A 23,442-nucleotide genomic window follows, 5' to 3' on the forward strand; every position below is an offset into this window, starting at 1 on the left:
TGCTTGGTTTAGCAGTACTTTGAACCCACTAAATGCATTCTATTGGCTGAACAGCCAGTGCTTCAGGGTTAAATTGCATGTTTTGCTATAACTTCATGTGAATATCTCTTTCCTTCTATACAACTTATTATTTTGCTGTAGGCTAGTAGATTTTACATGTCATTTCATTTCTTGCTCAACTATGATCTGATCAATAGACGCGTGAGAACGTCAGTACCAATAGCATTGACTACTGTTTGGCACAGGCACTGGTGAGTTGCATGCCGCATATGGGTTGTAGCCGCATATAAAATGGCTCACTGTAAACTTGACAGATAAAATCCTGCTGATTCAAACACATTTATACTGCAGGAAGTTGTTTCATCATCCATTGGTAAGACGAAAAACCATGACTCTCGCTATAGGCGAATTAGTGATAAAAATATTTTGCGGACTAACGGTTTCATTGAAAGCAGCTTTGGCAATAAGTGCTTATGCAATTACACAAGTGATATTGCTTCGTTGTTGCCACTTATTTGCTCACGCGTGTTCGCATGTCTTATTCAAACTGAAATGCCATTTCAGTTGAAAATGCGGATAACGAATGTTCAACAACATTTCCACAAATTCTATAGGTTACATACTGTATATTTATAGAATCTCATTTATACAATGATATAAAAATAATTTTATGCTTAACCACAGTACAAAATCATACATAATGCACAAAAATAAAATTGACATTGTGTTCAACAGAATTCAGTGCATTAGAAAGAAATGAATGCGATGAAGAGATGAGCACCTAGTACTCTCTGACACTAACTATTGCAGAAAGGTTTTGAACCAAACTAGGCCATATGGTTGGCTTCATGTAATCACATGCTGTCAGACCTTGAGAGAACTATGGTATCGGAATACCTCTAGGATAACAAAATAAATACACATGGCCAATGATGCACAATCAATAAGTGGCAAAAATAATTCGGAGTATCAACAAAAAAATTAAATTAAAATATTCATAAATAACAATTTTGAAAAAAATATTAGAGATCAGGCCATACATCTCTTCCCAAAACACTGGGCTTTGATAAGACCAAAGAACTGCAGAAATGACTAGATTATATCTAACAAAACAAGCGTGCCCGGTGCCTCAACTAACGGGAGCTATTGTCGACAACCTCTACTCCATAACTCTGCGCTGCCTCTACAACCTTCATAAATGAGTTCTTGCAGGTCTCTGTGTACTGATTCAGAGAGTTTATTTGCTCTGTGAGCACTCTCAAGTTCCACGCATAATTTTCCAGTGCCTAAAAAGCAAAATAAATTCTCACACAAAAAGCAAGATAGATAATTCTTTATTGATATTAGTCATAGGCTAGAGATGCAAAGAACCATGGCCTGTTGACTGAGTAATTGCGTCAACAATGACAATTTGATGTCAGATGATAAAGTGTACACACTTTTTGGGTTTTCTTCTCGCTAACAGATGACTGCTTCATATATGAGCTCATTTCTGGTTCGAGCGTCTGAAGGAGAGCCTTAATTTTGAGCAGCTGCAAAATTGATCACTCGAACTTGAAGGTCATAACACACATGAAGGTAAGCCGAGCATAAAGGTTCAATAAAAGGCGATCATTCTCTTACATATGGCTCTAGCAATACAAAATTATTCGGAGCAAATTTACCAACTAATCCCTTGTTCCCCTAATCAGTTAATTAGTAAGCAAAGGTTGATTGGAGTGTCTCATACAGCCAGCCCTATAAGATTCAGAACTCAAATGTAATTGATGATTGAATAAGTTGCAAAGCACTAGCGGGTTAACTTTCTGTCAGTCAATGATAAAAATCATTGCAACTTATTTCCATATAGAGCATAAGGCAACTCCTGGATACACTCTGACGTACTCACAGATTGGTGTTGGGTCTCTCCTTCATCAATGAGTGAATTGCATTCTTTGCACCACTACAAATCAGAAACGGTAACAAAATCTTACACCAATTATTCACTAAACGCAACAAACTAAGGGATATAAGACAAGATCGTGGATTGTACGATTCAAGATGCCTTCGATACACCGATACAGTGACCTATCAAACACTTACTACATGGTAGGCTTGCAGTGCTTTTTTCAAGATATCGGGTGGTGTCCCTTCAGATATCAGAAACAGTGGCTACAATATAAGATTTATTCATATCAGCTACACAATGTAATAAACCTCTACAACTTTACTGACCATAGTAAATCAGTAATCTAGTAAGCTCCCACCTTTGAGTTAAAGGGTGGGAGAAAATGTAAAAAGCCTGACAAGATTGCGCAGTCTACAAATGTGAATTGCTAGAGAGAAAACATGATGATGAAGGCACTGCACAATGTCATATATAATGAAAGAGTAAAAAGCTGTTTGTTGAGAAGTTGTCTACACTTACAAGGTTTCTGCTGAGCACAAGCTGCAGATTGAGGCCTTTGGTGCTGAAAGCCCTGTTGGCAATCGTCCTGATGCAGTGCTTAATGTTAGCCACACTGCCGACATCACACGCCTCCTTGAATTTGACAAGCGAGTATTCCACATTGTATCGCAGCTCAGCAGCCTCGAGCATATGTGAGTGCATAAGCTAGAAGTATAGATAATTCAAGCGAGTCTGTTTCATCTCCTTATTTAGTTGAGAAGAGAAGAGAGTGACCACAACCTCAATTCCGTACTAACCTTTTCATTGAATTACAATATAGAAGCGGAAAAAGCTACACAATTTAACATAAATACTTCACGCCCTGCCGCACACTGGATAATAGCATTTGATATAAAACTGAGAAGCGATATGGACATACTACAAAAGCAGGACATATCATACGCTATATCATGACATAATACCCATTAAAACAGGTAAAAGTAGGACAAGATGTGGGAATCAATCACACCAACCTTGGACGCTTCATCCATTGCCTTCATCCCTACAGGTTTAATGGTAATAGGCTCCTTAACAACCCGCACCTTGTTCAGTACGCTGTTGCCTCTCCTCATTGGCTTCTGGAATAATACAACCACAGAGCTGTTTGCTAATGTACCGGTCTAGCAGTCAGGCAGCCAGATTATTACAACCATAATATGACTAGACTATCACCAACATATCTAACTGTGCAGCCAGTATGCTAACAGGGTACATAAATACAGTAAATACAAGCATATTACTAACCTTGTCAACAGCAGGGGTGGTAGTTATGTGTACAAATAATGTGCATCCAGGTATCTCATCACCAGCACTTGATAGTAAGTTAATATGCCTGTATCCTACAAATGAGAGACCAAATGCTGTCAATAACTGTGGAAGGAGATATGCCCAAGCAGTAGTAAAAAATGCCATTGCGTATCCATGTGGTAGGGAGGCTATAGCACAACAATACCCATGAACATGGCAGGCAAGGTATAACATACTGGTAATCCTGCACATAGTGGGCAATGTATAGCATGCCAGTACTCAGGCATGTGAAAGGCAGGGTATAACATACCGGTACTCATGAGTGTGAAAGGCAAAGTATAACATACCAGTACTCATGCATGTGAAGGGCAAGGTATAACATACCAGTACTCATGCGTGTGAAGGGCAGGGTATAACATACCGGTACTCATGAGTGTGAAAGGCAAGGTATAACATACCAGTACTCATGCATATGAAGGGCAAGGTATAACATACCAGTACTCCTGTGTGTGAAGGGCAGGGTATAACATACCGGTACTCATGCATGTGAAAGGCAGGGTATAACATACCGGTACTCATGAGTGTGAAAGGCAAGGTATAACATACTATTACTCATGCATGTGAAGGGCAAGGTATAACATACCGGTGCTCATGTGTGTGAAGGGCGAGGTAAAACATACTGGTATTCATGCATGTGAAAGGCAAGGTATAACATACTGGTACTCATGTGTGTGAAGGGCAGGGTATAACATACCGGTACTCATGTGTGTGAAGGGCAGTGTATAACATACCAGTGCTCATGTGTGTGAAAGGCAAGGTATAACATACCGGTACTCATGCACATGAAGGGCAAGGTATAACATACCGGTACTCATGCATGCGAAGGGCAGGGTATAACATACCGGTACTCATGTATGTGAAGGGCAAGGTATAACATACCGGTACTCATGCATGTGAAGGGCAAGGTATACTGAGCTATGAACTCGTCTCCGATGAAGTCATCATCAAGGATGTTGAAGCGAATGAGAGTCATTTCAGGAAAGTGTATATAGAATGTGAAGCTTTCGTCAAAAAAGGGATTTTGTCCTAAAACGAAGCAGGAGGGTTAGAATGCACCAGCTCTTTTATTAGTAATATACATATGACGAAATAAATTTTATCTCATAGCTGTCTGGTAAATGCAGTATATACTAACCATTGCCTGGGACTGTCTTGGTTCTGGCATTGGCACGGTCTACTCTTAGCCCAAATACATCTAAGAGTACGTATGGATCAGTTATGGAGCTCTTCGTGCATGATCCTCTTGGTTTAGGAAACCGATGACCACTGATTATCTGCAGTCATATAAATTAATTTCACAAGAACTCACTCTTTTCTCACATTTTAACAACAGTTTTTACGTAAAAAAGGCCTTTCTTACCTCCTCCTGCCTTCTCCCCTTTGTTATCTCTCCACACTTTCTCTCCCCATCCTTTCCTACAAACCCATGTTTTTTCCCTTCCTTATCTCCTTCATCACACATCCCCTCTTTCACACACACCCCCTTGCCGCTACTACAGTACATTCATCCATTCACGCCTAACTTTTAAATTTGCCCGCTCTGTTTAGATGCCCTTAACACATCCAGTTGCATATTAGCATTCCTAGCATCTACCATAAGAACCGGAAGATATCAAAGATACTAAAAGGTTGGGCCAACTATAATTAGCCTATTAAAAATCCTGGACTTAGTCTTTACAGAGTTTAGAAGACAACAACAAGGCGACGTTATGTCGTGATAATATTCCTTAAGGAGAATAATTAAAGAGCAACAAGCACGCAAGCAGCTGTCCAATGGGACACTAACAAAATAAGCAATTCTGTTATTGAGATCTAATTAGCTAAGAGTCGGTCACCCAGATAGTTGTATTTAGCAAACTGTTTTACCGCTGTACTGTACCTACTGTACTGGTCATCAGACTACGTATAAAATATCAAGTTTAGTCATGAAATAATTAATCATTAATAAACACAATTGCAACAAACCTTGATTTGAAGGAGTTGAGGCACAATGCCTGGAAGGTTTTGCGGGGTACCAGACTGAGGATTGAATGGTATAGACAACTCCCTCAGAAGGGTGGGTTTCAATATGTAGCCACAGCTGCCATTCTGTTTGAATCGGGCTACATTAAGGTCAGACTCCAGACCTTGTGACTGCTGATTGAGTGCAACTATAACAGCAATTTCACCATCGTTGGGGAATATAAAAATGAAGCTAAACATAATTTGGCACTCGAACGTCTTTTGGTGCTAGTCATCCTTGTTCTAACACTATTTGCAGCAGAAGTCTAGTTGTTTGATAATATTAAAAAGCAAGCAAAGTGTGAGTACATGAGATAAATAGTTTTATCGATAGCGCAACAGTAAGTTATGTATGAAAAAGTTTTTGATGAAAGTTGTTCGTAGAATAAAGGGATAGGGTGTCACCAGACAATGAATTCATTATAACTCCAAAACAGTGGAGCGCATTTTCATTAATACATCAAAAGGTGGACTTAGTAAAGCCTATACAGGGTTACATTGTGTTCCGATAAGAAATACGAGTATATCGTGTGGAAAGTACAATCAAGGTGCACATAAATGAGCACGTACATGTTTTTTCATAGAAACTGATGGTTGCGTACTGATTATTGGCAGACGCTTGGGCTATTGCAAAACTCACGGAAATAAAATGTCGACATGTGCTGTCACCAAAATGCACCACCCTTGCCTATGTGTTGGTATAGATAAAATTGTTTACTAAACTTGTTAGACACGTTTGACTGAATGAACTCGAAAAACATTTATGCGAGAATGTTATCTCGCGTGCGACGAACTATTTCTTGTTCAAGCTAAAGATTCCTTAGTGGGCTTAGCTACCTAGACCTGTCTATTGACTACTTACCTACCTAGGCCTGTCTATTGACTACTTACCTACCTATACCTGTCTATTGACTACTTACCTACCTAGACCTGGCTATTGACTACTTACCTACCTAGACCTGTCTATTGACTACTTACCTACCTAGACCTGTCTATTGACTACTTACCTACCTAGACCTGTCTATTGACTAGTTACCTACCTATACCTGTCTATTGACTACTTACCTACCTAGACCTGTCTATTGACTACTTACCTACCTAGACCTGTCTATTGACTACTTACCTACCTAGACCTGTCTATTGACTAGTTACCTACCTAGGCCTGTCTATTGACTACTTACCTACCTAGACCTGTCTATTGACTAGTTACCTACCTATACCTGTCTATTGACTACTTACCTACCTAGACCTGTCTATTGACTACTTACCTACTTAGACCTGTCTATTGACTACTTACCTACCTAGTCCTGTCTATTGACTACTTACCTACCTAGACCTGTCTATTGACTACTTACCTACATAGGACTGTCTATTGACTACTTAGCTACCTAAACCTGTCTAATGACTGCCACGAAAAAGGGTTGTGATGAAAAGCCATCGTAAAATCTGTAAATGAAAAAGTAAAGTATTTTAGATATGTAAACTTAGGGATTAGTCAGAAAGCAAAGGAAGTACATATCTTAAATTGAGAAGGCAATCAATAACACTTCCTTTGCAAACCTTTGTTACGAATTTCACCTACTTTAAGTAATGTAACTGTGGCCTGCAGCACCGTATCAGCCAACTATATGCTAGCTGGTTAAACCAATAGAATTCTTCTTCTAGTAATAGCTGCCTATACCGATGTACATTTACTTGGCGAAAGTGCTTGAAAGCATGCTTCACCCAGATTCCTTATTGAAGGCTTACAAACATACCTACTAACAAAATCACTATTAGTCATACAAACCTATCTGGAAGCCACAGTTCCAGTATGGCTGAGGGTTAAAATTGCTAGAGTCCACTCTGGCACAGCTTGGATAGACCCTGGTTAGGCAATGCTTATTACATGTAATGAACTCATCGATGACTGCGGATGACTCCATACTCTTGTGCACAAACATGTCACTCACCGATGTTATGTGCCAAGGCTTTTCTGTCAGACATACAAAAAGCATTAATAGTTTTTAACCTTCTATATTGAATTCTTAATAATGTCCAAGAAAGAGCGACCTTCTCAGATGAGTTTTTAGAAAGATGAGTTGCAATCATAAAGAAAGTCGTGAGTGCTTTCATGAGTATTCGTCTACTCCAATCAGTATTATATGCTTGGCAACACAATATGTTTTACAAGTGAAATTCAGCAGATCAATTTTGTTAACTTACGAGAGTTTCGGTGATTGTTAAACTTGTCATATGAGCATGATTGGCACCAGTTGACAAGGTCGGATAACTCCCTAAGCATGGAAATCTTCTTAACTGGTTCCTGTAATGATAAAAAACACAGTTGAACATCTGGCTTACACTGCTTTGTATTTCTATGCTCAATACTAGTTGTCAACATTTAATGTTGAGAAGAAAGCCGCAGTGTTAGGTATAACCGTATTTATGACCCGTGATAGCACAGCGAAGTCATATTGTGTTAGATGAAATCATCAAAGATGTGATATCACAGCAAAGGAGGTGTTAGGTGTAATCATAGGTCTCATGATATGAGAATTAGCAGTAACTGAGTGAGTTTGTATTCTCAGCAATTTGGAGTAAATGAGATGTCATTGGAAGAGAAGAGAGAGAGGTTGTTTTCAGAGCAAATACGTTCACTTCCTGTTTACTGCTGATGGCCATGACAGCTAGAAAGGTAATAGCAACAACATGAAGTCAAAAGACTCGTCGATGCTTATGTAAAATGGTTCAAAGAGCTCATGTGCATTTATTGGTGCCCGGACCAAAGATTTCTTGATAAGGAAGTAAATGCAAATGTGTTAGAAGGAAAAGCGGAGGAGTTGGCAATGATGATGGCACAGGAAGCTGAATGGCTGCGTTATGGCTATTGGTTGGATTCAAGAGGAGACAACCACTAGATTACCTTGGGATGCTTAGCCTTGCACTTAAAGGCAATCTACAATGAAAATATGATTTGTCAATTTACTCAAGTGCAAGCTCTGCTGCCGGTGGCTCTTCCTGCTTAGTTATAATTACATGTATTACTAGCGTTTAAATTTTTTCTTTAGATAGAGCGCTTTCAGATTGCCTAAAGGGGTACGCATGACAAAATGTCAAAACTATTTATCATGGATCAAGATAAGCGAGAAACATCCGCATAAATATATTCATAAAATCGGAGTTATCTTCTACTTGTCACTGTCAATGGTATTAGAAAAACAGGGCAATTACTCTATTTAAAACCCGCAAACAAATCCAGTAAAGTATTTTTACCGTACAACAAACATATTTTTTTACCTAGCAACATTAAAATATTCATAAAGATCTGATCTCTGATTTTGTTGCTGTATGACCACACATACGCTTATTCACTGTCAATCCACCCTACCTGATTTGGCTACCTGATCTGATGTACCACCGCGCGGCGAAATCAACACAAAACCACGGTATTTTTACTAAAGTTGTGAGATGAGAACAATTATAACGCAAATGCCTCACATGTACCTGATCGCATACCCCATGTGTAAGGAATCTGAAAGCACCCATAGTCAAATTTAACATGACATATTATTTCCATGGTGAATTCAAAATATAGGTACCAACGATATAAGAATTTCTCAAACTGCATAAGTAAATTATGTTTCCAAACTAATTGCAGAACTCTAACATTTTTTATTCGTCTCGCCACATTTCATTGTAATATGACCAGCATGAGATAATCTCACAAGACCAGATTAGTGCGCAGACATGATTAATCTATTTATAGTCCGTTAGGGATACATTGCAGCATGCCAATCCTTTGTCTTGTCAGGAGGGATATACCCATGCTAATTATCCCATTAGTGCTTTTTCTTGTGCAACACTCAGTGTTATCAAGGATCAGCATCCATTTGCCAATTAGATAACGCATGCTCGCAGCCTTCGTCACCTGGCTAGACACGAGAACTAGATACAAATAACCAACTTCACCAAAATTATAGGGTAAAACAAACTGGATCTATAAAGTACTTGTTCAAATGGTAAAAATGGCTTGGCAGAACATGCAATTATCGTTATACCTTTTTGTGTAATTTTTTCCAGTCAGGATCAATAGATTCGTCTTCCTCCGACACTTCTCCATGTGGAGAAATAATGTGATCATCATCTTCTAACTTCTTGCACTGCAAAATGGCCAACACCTTGCATGACCATCACAACACATGACACTACCCTGTTTGGCTTTCTTATCACAATGACGGTGCGGTTAACACCTTCTCATATGTATACATACACACACAAACATGTGTCAAACCACGAAACAAAAAGGATGCAAATGACAACCACAAACATAAAAATCCAGCAAGTTCTTCAAAATTGCACAATTTCAGCAAATCTGCAATGAGTTAATGAGCTGAAAATTCTGGAGTCACATTTATGATAGTTTTTCTCTTTCTGCGCATGAATCAGCAATAGAAACCTAAAGATTAAAACAATTAAAACTATTCACAATTTAACGTTTCAGAATTCTAACATTACCCCAAGTAAAATCAGATAGTATTATGAGGTACACGCAAATGAGCATGTATTTAATCATAAGTTAAAAGAGTGTGTCTAAATTTGCAGTGGAGTTATTTTGGTGTAAAACCTTTTTCGTGTCCTTGATACACCGGATAAAATAAAAATACTGTATATTTGCTGTTAGCAGCTAATATAATGTATATCTGATGTGAAAGGGTGTCTTTTAGCAGCTCTCAGTAATGTTAAATGTTTGCCCCAGTACAGTTTACAATAAGCAATGACTGGCGTTTTTAAAGATAAATCACCGGTGCCACCATTACCCGTTTTAAAAGCGATTTTTCTAAATGTATAAAAATGATTCCAACGAATGACATGGTGGCAAACTGACAGACATATATAATATATTAGAATTTATTTTAAACATACTTTTAAACCTCCCACCCCGCATCCTACAAAAAAGGCAGGTAAAAAGACAGAAAGAAATGAGGTAGCGATACGATGGATGCTATGATGGAAATCGTCAGACATGTAGCAGCTTCTACTGATTACATACAACATAACAAGAGCTAGTCCAGCCTTCTTACCTTGATAAGAATTTTATACTTGAGTTTTTCAGGACTCGGAAGAGAGTGACTATCATCGCTGATAGGCCAGCTGTAGAGTTTATCTCCAAGAGTGGATTTGAGAGTATTTACAATGAGTTGCTGTTGGTCGAGAGAGCAGTGGTTCTCTATCGACAGTATAACTGGATACCTACACGCAGAGCTCTTTTTTTACAACAAAAATGATCATTTTGGCATAGTTGGAAGCCATTTAGACAGGTAGCTCAGGATATGCAGGACAAGCAGTCGCGAGGCAGGCCAGTCAGTTTGTAAAAGAGATATTTTCACATGTATACTCAGAGTATGTATGTATGTAAGAGCCCTCAGGTCTTTTATTCGGTCTTAAATGAGATGGCTGAGTGCATAGCAAGAGAGGACAATAGCTCCATTTCATTACTAAAATTTACTATCATCAATGGGGAAGAAGCCTCAATATCTACTCAATATCTCTCCCCAAACATATGGCTATACACCAGCAATATTCACAATCACTCAACAACAAAACTTTAACCTAATCATAGCTGCTGTATTAAATCTTTCAATGAATTACTCACAAAGCCAATTAAAGTTACACCTGAAACAAGCTTTACCTCTATGATATCTTTGTATCGCAATTTAGGAAAATATGGGCACTTAGCAAGCATGTTGAGCGAGAAGAGAAAAGAATAATGGAACTAGTCAGTCAGCAGATGGATCAAGGGTGAGCGGTATATTTGACAATAACTTTATATGTAGGTTTATATGTAGGTTTATATGTAGGTTTATATGTAGGTTTATATGTAGGTTTATATGTAGGTTTATATGTAGGTTTATATGTAGGTTTGTGTCTTATCGATGACTTTAACCATTTAAAGCAGTAAACATTTTCCCCTCTTCACTAATTTAACAAGAACAACCAGTAAAGCGTAAGATACACATAAAGTCAATGCTAAAATATTGCGATTGGTTTAGAGTTACAGGAGTAAATGCCATGTAAGAGAAATAAAACAGGCAATTGGTCGGTACAGGGCTGCTATAACAAAGGCACTGTTTTGCTACCGCCAGCCATTAATACTTGTAAAGTTGTGCTCTCTTTACGATGGTAAACGACAATGATTGTAATGATTTTAAAGTACCGATAAACTCTTCACATCGAATGAGTTGCAAATTTCTAAAACCTTCTAAAGAGGTAGAGTAGTCTAAAGCCAGGTTTTAAACTGAACTTGTACTATACACTGAGAGTTAATGGTAGCAACTCACGGAGATGTGGCGAAGGCGTACTCATTGATGGCGGATATGACATCACTAAAGAGAATTCGTGAGGTGAGTGTGCGGCCGTGGTAGACGATCGGCTGACTAGGGCCATCCCAACAGTCAACTGCAAGTAGTCAGCTAAAGGCATGAAAACGTGAATTAATAAAAGAAAATACTTGTGAAAGAAATTAGCAGGAGCTACTTCTTTGATGACCAGCTAAACAAGGTCTGTGGTTGGTAGCGGTTGAGAAAGTAGATGAATACTGGCATCACAAACCGCCTGTAAAGACTAGCAAGTGAAGTGAAACGAAGCAAGTGAAACTAGCAGTGAACTGAGTTGGAGGGTAAAAGAAGGTGATGTGTAAGTTAGAAGTGAAATAAAGGGGTTAAAGAGAAGTGTGAGCAGAACTAGAGTTGGCATGAAATGGGGTGGACATAAGTGTGGGTGGCCTAGATTATGAGCGAGCCTGAGGCTATATGAGCAGATGGTTGAGAGAAAGAGATTAGGTTTATAAAAGCTGGAATAGGTAGGCATGAGGTCGATGATCATATGTTTTTACATTCTTAGACGGATGGGGTCACAAAGTTAGGTGGGCAAGAAGTTGAGTGAGCCCGAAAATGATGGGCTACACATCGGGTGGGGTATAAAGTTGGTTTGGACAACAAGTGGTGTAGTCACGAGATTGATTGGACAACAAGTGGTGTAGTCACGAGATTGGTTGGACAACAAGTGGTGTAGTCACGAGATTGATTGGACAACAAGTGGTGTAGTCACGAGATTGGTTGGACAACAAGTGGTGTAGTCACGAGATTGGCACAGCAAATTCTGCTGCTCACTCAACTCCGACATTAGAACTTTTGATACATGCAGATAGATCAATGAAACAGGCATCATTTGACAACAAGTGATAATGACAGGATCCTGTCGTTACATTACTTTAATTTAATCTATCTCATGCGTCACGTTTTACTGTGATAGAGGAGAGTTACCCACCCTCAATGTATCTGCAGCCTTGTTTAAGAACCCTGCTATATGCGGCAACTGATGAAGGTCCCTTCAACTGGTCTTCTAACAAATAACTACAATGAAAATTTGCATTCCAGCATGACAATGATTTGATCATAAACCACAAAAGCACTCAAAACATATAGTGCCAACCTATGCAGACAACTATTGACGTAGCATAGAGCCATGACTCGCTTCCTCTATTGGTAATAATCGATATACATATGCTAAGCCGGCTGAGGAGGAGCAACTTGAACCGCTAATCCCCTCGCGGTAAGTGGAAGACTATTTATCCATTTACTAATCCTCCAATAGCGGACTACCTGCCCCACCACATCAAAGTTCACAGCTATTATTCAACTGTATATAAGACAAAAGAAATGATTAGGTGAACCTGTTTAGGCGGGTAAATCTGACGGATACGAACTGTAGTTGCAGCATTTGCTTCTATGTGAAATAGAGAATGTGAACTATCATAGCCTTTGATCATTGAGCAGGACTGAGCAGCACGCATCCGCATGAAAGTGAGAGTTTGATTACATACGTCTTGTGTGATGAGTTGATGAAATAGTGAGAGAGCGGCTGGTCCATATCCTGAAAGACTCTGTTCCACTTCTCATCGAATATGTTACATTCTTTACTGAGTAGATAGGCCAGTAGCCCTGTTACACACAGTCATAACATTTAGCGAGTTACATGTCTCTAGAACCAACTAAAGGTTTTACGATGAGTTTTACAAAGTTTTATGAACCAACTATCTAGAAGATTGCACGGCTTGAGACTGAAGGAGGAACATGCATAGTATCAATCAGGTATATAACTGCAAAAGATTCCCTTCCCTTTCGCTCTCCAATCTATCAACAACTACAGCTCTTGTCTTCCGTTGGACATCGGATATATGATGTCAACTCCTTACACTATCTGTATAACAGGATCTAGCTCAGCCAACTCGGGGGCAGCGAATAGATTATCTGCTTAGTCACTGCACATATTTGACAAATCCTAGCAAATATTTAATAATAGCGTAGTAATATAGAGTGAAACTTCTATCCTCTTAAACCAGTTTACCTATCAAGATAAATGTGACCTTCAAGAGACACATAGCACTGAGTCACTTCACCTGTGTGCCCACCTCATCACCTCCCACAGAATCAAACCATTATTTCGAAGGGTGTGAGCAAATTGTTAATGGGAAGTGTCAAATACCACAGCAAAAGTGTATCACAGCTACATATAAAACCACCACATCTTTCACAATAGTAACAATGTTACTCTCTTACCATCTACACCAAGCAGAAGTTTGGATTTGCCTTCTCGTGATGGCTCATATCGACTTATTAACTCTTCACACCTACGTTTACAGACGTCCACGACCTAAAAATACTCATATAGGTATTCATAGATACATTCATAGATACATTCATAGATACATTCATAGATACATTCACAACTCATTAGAGACTTGAAGCAACATAAAAAGGTACGCAGGCAGCATTAGGAGCCTAATAATGCATGGATGTTCATTTCCCTGCGGCCAAAGGACGGAGCTAGTCTAACGCATTTCGAATTCATAGCATGCGCCGTTTGCCAATACATGTACATTTGCGTGTCACCTACCCTGTGCTAATCAAGACATTTCTACATTACAGAGTTTGATGAAAAAGCAAAGCTGGAGGCAGAGTATGTAAAGTGGCAAGATCTAGTTCAACACCATGCCAACATACCGACTCAGACGACAGCTCTATTAGCAAAGATCTGAGAGCATGATGGAAATCAATATGCAGCACATTTTGTATGATGAGAGAGCAACCTAAATCATAGGAAACCCAGTGAACATCCTCTGAGTAGAATTCACTCACCCCTTGCTCGGTTTCCAGAAACAGCATAAGGTCTTCAGCATTCATGCAGTCACTGGAATTGCCATACCTCAAATCATCAGAATTGTATATTAAATTTACTTTATCAAACATTCTCCCAAGCTACGACAAAAACGCAGAGCATACCGCGTCTTTAGCAAGCTATCAGTTAGCAACTAAAAAAGAATAGATCTAATTTGAATGCGTAGATACCCGACTGCAATGAGCAACACGAGGCAGTTCACTAAATATAAAGGAAACAGAAAAGGATTCAGCCTGTGGCCAAGGCCGACGGCCCCTGAACTCACAGATTTACCTAAGCTGGCTTATAAACGTGGAAGGCTGTAGACAATTATATGATCATTATTCACAATAGCGAATATTAGAGCAATTACCTGCGCCACACCAGCGGCGCTAAACAGTATGCTAATTAGGTAAAGCGGAGAGGTAGGAGCTGCTAGATTCTTGGGCTTACACGGGAGACCGAAGATAAAAATGAGAACAGTTCCTTTGTTAATCCGCTCGGCAGACAGAATTTTTAATGCTCGCGCGTGTTGTAACATTGTTTATTCTGAATACAGAAACATCGACCGACCGGTTAAGAGATTTGTTAGAGCGGTGTGCCTTACCTACGTACAAAATGCAGCAATAAAAATAGAGTAGACAAAATGATTGCGTTAGCATCATCATACTTAGTCATTAGGAAATATATTTCTTGTCTGCTTGCCACATCTTTATAGAGGGAAACAAACTCCTGACAGGTAAGCAGTCCTTTACTGTGGGCCCTCTCGCCTGCGTATAGTTCCTGCAAACATTTCAGTAGTCATTGAGCAGTAATAGCGCATGGTACTAGCCCGGAGAATAAACCAACCAGAACGCGGCACAAACTCTACAAGCCGGAGGTTGCGAGTCCCTAGTACAATATTCATGAAGAGTTAGTTTATGATGGATGCACGCATTACCTATAAGGTTAGAAAATCGGACAGAAGGTAACTGAAGTTCATCCAATAACAAGTTAAGGTTACGCTTGTGAAATACTAGTAATAATGTCCGAGTGCCGACTTCATGAGTGTACCATAACAGCGGCACACAGATTGTATGAATAAAAATGTTGCTAATAAGCCTGCAGGTTAATTACAACACTAAATATACCTTTCCTTACAGATAAATTTGTCGGTTTGTGTAAATATTTGATTTTTTCTCTAATATTTCGTGATGAAAGATAAATGTGAATGCGGGAGGTCGTTAGGCGAGCTTAAATTGAAACTATGCAGTACAAAACTGACAAGCACGCGCAATTATGATGCAATAATGGTGCAAATATAAGCCCGTGTAGACAGCAATGGAAAGGCATGCACACTCGCCAAATTGATACACATTTCCCTATTCAATGCCAGCAAACTCATATATTGCAATCACCAGATTAATTTGATGAGTAACAAAAAATTTATTGCGGGATTACCAAAAGGTAGTTGAATATGAAACAAGAAGGCAGCTGAGCAGCGGTATTAGCTACAATCTACCAGGATATTAAAAGTTGCTCCTTAAGCAGACTCTGCACTAAAGGAAAATGCGGGCTGCCCTCAATGACACTACCGAGGTTCTACGGTGCTGGCTAACTAGACAAAAATTTGGATGCGTAATTTAGATACGAGGAGGGTAATGAATGATAGAGCATTCAGGATAGCTCTTTAGACTTTCCTGTCTTACTTTATTACATACAAACACAGCACAGCTAAAAATACCTGAGTAGCACTACGAAAGGCATTTGAGATGCATATTTAGACAGATGGTGTAATGAATTGCAAGGGAAATAACATTTGAAAAATTAAGCTATTAACAAAGCTTGCACTGCAAAGGCGGCATATTACAATTACACAGCATGGTTTGTTTAATAACTCATATTTATAACTACTACATTTCGCTCAAGGTGACATGAAGAGCAGGCTGTGAGCACACGAGTGGCTAGGCTCTCTATGCTATGTTTCCATGACACGCATGAAGCGCATCATTCGGATTTGGAGTTGTGCTCGAGTTGCCTTACCGTGCGAATTAGGTGTTTCTAAAGACATTCACATGATGCGAATTGACTCCGGCGCCATGTTAAAAAAGGAAGGAATTGTACGCTATAAGTTAATAATTAGCGACGCACATGTTAGCGACGCAAACGCGTGAAACCCGATTGAGAAAGGACAACGGAAGTATTGAAAATGTTTAAAATTGAACAGCTGGCGCGGTATTTTAATGTGCATCATTCACAAGTGCTGTTTCCATTATTCGCAAGCGTGATAGATTCGATAAAGTTTTGCAAAACGCAAAATTCGCTTAGCTTGCCATTTCCACGATGCGGTTAACTTGCGGATCGGCTCAAATTTGCCAATCATACGTGCCATGGAAACACAGCGCATACTGCTGAGTGCAAAGAGATACACTCAATGAGATGAATAGCAAGATACCCTTCGCTGCCTTCAATAGCCAATGTTACTATATTGCCCGAGAATAATTTGCTTATCTAAGTGGAAGTAGCTGGGGTATAGACCATTCCTTTACCACATAAAGGCCAGGTATTTTATCATTATTCTTTCGCTCATTTGAAAACGCTAACAAACAATACATCTGTTTATATTAGAAACATTCTACGGTCATCCATAGTCATAATACACCAAATTATAACAAAAATGAGTTTACTTAAAATCAATTTTGCTACAAAAATTTCACCTTTTTGTGAAAAACCGTTTAGGCTTTTTGCTGAGATCAAAAGATTTTTTTTATAAAATTTAAGTAAGTGTGACTAAACTGCTTTCTTTTAATTATGTGAAAAGAATGACTTCCTCAAATAAATGAGTTCATTCGCTGATCACGGCCACCTGCTCACTTGCCAAAAACAAAGATAATAACCACACAACTTGTTTCTCAAACTGTTCAATTCAAATTATTCTCCACTCATTCAACGAGAGTGTTAGCAGAAGAGCAGATACATACATGTGTAGAAACAAGCCACACCAACCCCCAAGTATTGCCAAAACCGAAAGTGCACCACACCACTTCTGAGAGTCAGCGTATTGAAGAAGTAATTGCCGCAAGGGCTGTCTAATCGGGTCAATGATGAAATGGTTTGCAAGCTAATGATAAAAAGGTCAGCAAAAACAGGTGCAATCAACCTGCCTTAAGTTTAAGTTTCATGTACTCGACATCTACAGCAGGGTTGAGGCTCATCACCATGGCGCCAGCCTGTTGCTCCCTCAGCAATTCATCGTATGATCCAGCCTCTTCCACAAACATCTCTACTAGCCATGTGAACATACCGAACATTAAGGAAAAGCAAAAGGGGTTCAAGGCGGAGGAGGCATGATATGACTCGGCAATAGAATATACAGAGTAAACTCAATCTGGCTGGTGGAAAGGTAAATTTGATGACATTGACAGAGGATTATTATGCGACTGAGCGGTCCTTGCACACGAGATTATTATAATACCTGAGCGAGTGACTAGCGGTATGAGGTGTCAAGTCGTACAGAAAAGATTATCTATCAAATACCACCAAACATCGCTTGCCAATAGCCGTAGCCCAGAATCGAAGTTTAAGAGGAAAGCCTGTTCCTGTTATGAGTAGGCAGATGGCCTAATGAGTGATGATGACAAGGGAATACTGAAGACATTTCATTTGATAAATGACTAGAGAGCGATTCAAAGGATATCGATCCCGAATGCTTGATTTTCTTCTTTCCGCAGCATCATCAAGACTCCCTTCCTCTGTAAGAGAGTACTTATTGTGAATGATAAGAAAATGGACACGCAATTAGAGTGTTGAGGTTGACTGCGTGTGAACACAGTGTGATAAGAAGGATGTCAAGATAATGCTATGCTAGTTTCGAGTAGCCCTCTGGTGGAAAAGGGTTGTCTCAGGTCACGAGACTCCCTCTTTGGGCAGCGAGACCACTGAACTTTTACACGAGCAGCGAGACCGCTGAACCTCTAGTCCGGTTGCCTGCGGTTTTAATTGGTGGGTTGATCAAACTTAGCGCTACCTTGGGGAGCCTCAAGGAAACCTTGGAGAGCCTCAAGGAAACCCACCTGCTACAATAACTAAAGTCAAATTACACTTTGCATTATACCTCGACATACGAGCTTAATACATACGTTCTTGCACACAGCTTGTATGTCAATTAACTCGTGCCTCAAAGCACTATTTCCTATATAAAATAACTAACTACAAATTAATCTGTTACCATACTAGGAAAAACCACATAAAATAGGATATTGCGGTGAAAAATTGTGTTTTTAACTGTTGTAATTGAGTAGCTACGGTAGCATTACTATGTACACTACTGTAAGCATTTACCTTAGAGACGGACGTAGTGACTAACACTTTGAGAGAGACTTGACAGCAATGCTTTAGGTACACTAAAATTTTGTGACGATATGTAACAGAAACTTTGAATTTAACTTAAATGAATTTAGTTTCCTAAACAGACACTAGGAGCTGAGTTTTAATTTTTATTACTAAACTTCCTTTAATTTTGTCATCCTGATATTTTATTACAATTTCCAGTTTGGCGGTTTTTGTCTCGCGTTCACTATAACTTTTAGCCACCCTTTTTAATACTTTTTTTCAAACTGATTTGAAAAGAAAGACCGAGTAACGCTATTTTCGAAAACGGCCTCTCGCATACTTGGACATACGATAGTCATCATGAATCGGCTCCTATTTCAAAGATTACTTGTATGTCAAGGAAGAAACTTGCTCAAAACTCTGCTCGCATCTCAATTTTGTTGTATGTTGAGACACTCCTATGTCTAGGTGTGACTGTACATTGATAGTATTGTATTAGGGTATGTAGGGTATGTAGGTGACAAAACAAACAAACTCTATAACTACTACTAATTTTAAATGTGTAACATTTAAAATTTAAAATTCTAACATTTAAGCCTTTGAGTGTCAGGCTGCCCACCTTGACTTTGTACATCACGCTTAGTGATGAGATGGCTGAGACCAGCTAACCAGATGTTTGCTTCATCCGGTGTCTTTGCAATGAGATCCAGAGAGGTATAATTGCTGCCGTAAAGGATAGTCAGCATGTACTCCTCCTGGCAGATGCACTCTATATCCTTGTTCTTGAGGCTGTCCAAACTCCGGCCTCCTTGAACCTCTTTGATTTGATTCACAACAACTACAAAATGATGTGTTGCTTTTCACAGCTGGGAACTTTGTCCTCCGCGTAAGATGACTTACCTTGCGTTGACAACACGCAAAGCTAATTCGCAACAGGATACATCAAATAAACCTTTTTGAATATGACAATTACATAATCATCACAAAACTCAGATACCAATGTATTGGAAATTAATGTAGCTAATCATTTGAAGTAATAATTCATGTACTAGTAGTAAGCAATATCTGACATAGAGCAACAGTCTGATTATCCGCTATAGTTATGATGTTTATCTATTTATTCTACCAAATGAGAAGACATTTAGTGGGAATTACTGTGACGACGATACATGACTATAACATGTGCAATAATACATGATTATTAACAACAAAACTGAATATATGTAATATATGACACTTGTGTATTATATTATAATCACAAGAATACCATGTAAATTTATAACTACCTTTTCATGTAATAAGTTAAACACTAATGTTTGATTTATTATTACACATGTAACAACCATTAATGACTTTCATCGGTTGAAATCTTGAACCAAAATCTGTAACCATTAATTTTTTAGCCTTGACTCTCAAAAGAGTTTTGTACAGATGCGGCGGATTTGCCTAGGATAGATTCAAGCAGGATGTAAAGTTATCAAACCAAGCATTGACCTCTTATTAATTTATGAAGCTATTTAGACATTCATGGTCAATAATGCACTAGCGCTTTGTCTAACTACCGAGTTAGTCTATTCCATCAAAACTATCCTAAACCTATAAAGTACAGTTCGGTTGATTGAAGCGAAGAGTGAGAGCAGTGCTTAGCTTACTCCCTATCTACTTATCTACGAGGAAATAATTGGACCATTACAGACGATTAGGCGAGGCAGCATGTCCCATAAACAACACAATCAAAGTTAGCTGAACAAAAATACAGATTCATCTCAACAATGATTTTCAGACCTACAGTTAACCTTACAGATTCCGTATTGGTAGATTTTAGTCACAATGTGAAGGATAACAATAATATACTAGTCTATTTTGTAATACGGTGTCAGGGTCATGTCTCGGATATGAAAGCTAAGAGCGATAAAAATGACGAATAGTTATCTCACTTTTGGACTTATTGTAGGATTTTGATGTGGGCATCCACCGGATCTCAGTCGAAGCATTATCCAACCAATAGTAGCGCCGATATAGTCGGCCATTTGTTTTTAGCTTTGTTAATTCAGTACCTTCTTGCATGAGAGCTAGACAGTCTTTAGCTACAAGACAAGAAGGACAGCGATGAAAAGATCTTTTAAACAAACTTAAGTGAGTGTGAATACCCACTACATAGAGCCAAGTTTCATGCACGGCCCCCAACAAGCCTGCACACGACACTGACTTGTTAACTTATTGTATGCAAATGCTCACAATGGCCAACAACAATTAATATTAGAGAATGTTGGCTCTCGTATCAGCCATTTCCTTGTATTTATGTAAGCTAAGAACATCCTGTATTTTTCACCGAGTAATACAATATCATAATAAGGCTCTCCAGTACTATCACTCACCTGAAGAGCCTATTCTCTATCATTATAGGAGCTTCCAATATCAGTGATACTTCATGAGTGGTACAATGCATTCTCCGACCACCCATGGTTGTAGGAAGGTAAGTATACAGGTTGCATCAGACCAAAAGATATATCCTATACTAACTAAACACTAGCGCTTAGCTTATCCGCGATAGGACGAACAAGAGGAGAATTAACCTAGTGGATACAAATGTCATAATAACCTTCCATAGCCTTACGCAAAAGTTATGCAAACTGCAACAATGTCAATCTATCTAGCAGCGGCTGGCTAGTGCAATGGTTGGGACTCCCAGCTGTATGACTTGACTTGTATGTGTGTTCATAGTTTTTGCTAACATCATATGGTCAGCTATTGAGGTTATAGACAATGTAGTAAAGGGTAGTAGCAAATTAGGTAATACAAAGAAGCAGAGGTGTGGCATTTAGATAACAATAATCTCGTAAAAAAACAAATAGCTCAACAGAAAACTCATAGAGCTCTCTCATCAATGGGAAACAAATGATTACCAGACTTAATGGCATTGCCAGCTGCAGTAGCTTTCTTTGGTTAAAAACAAGCTAGCCAACATGCGAAACTCATTGTCTTTGCGTTTAAAGATATGAAACTTACAAACTGTGAAAACAAAAAAACTTACAGTATGCTCATACCCAACACTTACGGAAGAGTGTTGAATCCCATGTTGAATCCCGCAAAATTCAGATTGATGCTAATCATAGCAAAATGCATAATAAATGTAAAACTAATGTCCATCATTTGCCATTCTTACAGTTCATATATCTTGTATGGCAATAAATTTACTAAAGTTCTATATTACATACATACTTAAAAAGCATTTCTAGCAAAATGTTAACCATTTGCTCTTTAACAATGTAACATTTATTGTTCAAATGTTGCTGCTCACAAAATGTAAGCAAGGTTTACATATGCACATTACTAATGAACCATCTTTTATGGAATACACGGCCACTCATTTTTTAATACCCACATTGAAGAGGTGAACTCAGCCACATAAATTTCAAACCAAAGTGGCAGTAAACCTTAACTAACAAAAGGCAGTTAGCCTTAACTAACCATATTTGAGTTGCCTTGTTTTTACAATGCAGACAGAGCCAACACTTTTGTTGGCTGCTCAAAGGAACCCACGTTTAGCAAGGCCTAGGGTAGAAGACACAAATATACAGATAGGCTTATATATTATTGTTAGAAACGCAACTATTTCTAATGCATATTAAAAAATGAGCACTCAATACACTTAGTGTAGTGTGAATTATACTATTATGTAAATATAAAACGTACTTAGCTGTTAGTCGATTACTAGAAATTTGTTTCAAATGGATATAGATATGTCCTCGTCAGGTGATAAATTACGATGAAAATGTTATCACCTGATGAGAGCATATCTGTATGTATCTGATAATCTGTATGAATCCATATGCAGGGTTGTAGGCCTATAGACGAACATATACGCATAAAGCAATACACGTATGAACACTAATCTATTCATGAATACCTTGAGACGGCGCTATGCGCTCACAAACAAGATTCCGCAAATAATTTTTATATCTAATTGCGACTACATCAGATGTATACGAACCATTAGACACTCGACGATCTTCAGGCATCGAACAAAAACTGACGGACTTTTTTACTTTTTGTCGACTTGTCCGGTTAGACAAAATGCTAGGATGACGCTTAGGTTTGGATGAAAACCCGTTTCTGGGCACTTCATTTGTAGCACTATTCGTGTCTTGTGGCTCTTTATTGCCACCTGGTTCGGTAGAATATATAAAAGTTTCGTCTCCAGATGCTGGTGATATAGTTCCTCCGCTTGTTGTGCTGTCGGTTTCTGTATCGGTCATTGTTACTGCAACGGAATCAACGATGTCACCTACAAAGCTATTGGAATCTTCTAACGTTTTGCTAGGAAATTGTGAGTGTCTCTGAAACAAAGCTTCTTTTTCTTTGCTTGTAAAACTATGAGACACAGTCATATTGTTTCCAGTGATGTTCTGTGCCATATCTCATTCCTACTGTTGTCTCATGCTCTGCTTTACTAAGTTTTAATTCCATTGGCGTTTTAGCTTTCACGGCCAACCATAGACTGAGGTTACGACGATCACTTTTGCCAGCAGAGACGCCGCTAGGTTCTCGTAATGAGATAATATTTATGGCTAGCATATGATATCCTTAACCTGACGAACTCTTTTCTACGTAAAGTTCTAACTGTTGCCTAAAGATATCAGGGTTATGACACTTCCTGTTGCCAAAGTTCTAAAATCTGAACATTGGCATGAGCT

General features: G+C 38.8%; 1 protein-coding gene across 2 annotated transcripts; it reads right to left on the bottom strand.

Annotated features, from left to right (window-relative positions):
* Window positions 1-612: 612 nt before the first annotated feature.
* On the bottom strand, window positions 613-23,209 carry LOC137385764 (inactive phospholipase C-like protein 2). Of its 2 annotated transcripts, XM_068072311.1 has the most exons (26): window positions 22,740-23,209; window positions 20,683-20,832; window positions 19,365-19,583; window positions 18,109-18,165; window positions 17,578-17,705; window positions 15,105-15,217; window positions 14,416-14,482; window positions 13,837-13,930; window positions 13,101-13,218; window positions 12,545-12,630; window positions 11,557-11,674; window positions 10,300-10,468; window positions 9,277-9,378; window positions 8,142-8,174; window positions 7,442-7,541; window positions 7,026-7,211; window positions 5,201-5,385; window positions 4,371-4,509; window positions 4,115-4,261; window positions 3,173-3,267; window positions 2,902-3,006; window positions 2,408-2,593; window positions 2,083-2,151; window positions 1,889-1,942; window positions 1,440-1,532; window positions 613-1,286 (listed from the first exon to the last, which is right to left on the bottom strand). In XM_068072311.1, exons 1-26 carry the CDS (start codon window positions 23,161-23,163, stop codon window positions 1,134-1,136), a joined length of 3,390 nt encoding a protein of 1,129 aa, XP_067928412.1. In that variant the 5' UTR covers window positions 23,164-23,209; the 3' UTR covers window positions 613-1,133. The 2 variants fall into 2 exon arrangements, with proteins under 2 accessions (XP_067928412.1, XP_067928413.1); XM_068072312.1 differs by lacking the exon at window positions 8,142-8,174.
* Between the last annotated feature and the right edge of the window lie 233 nt (window positions 23,210-23,442).

Source organism: Watersipora subatra, chromosome 1, assembly GCF_963576615.1.
Source record: "Watersipora subatra chromosome 1, tzWatSuba1.1, whole genome shotgun sequence".
NCBI classification, from domain to species: Eukaryota; Metazoa; Bryozoa; class Gymnolaemata; order Cheilostomatida; family Watersiporidae; genus Watersipora; species Watersipora subatra.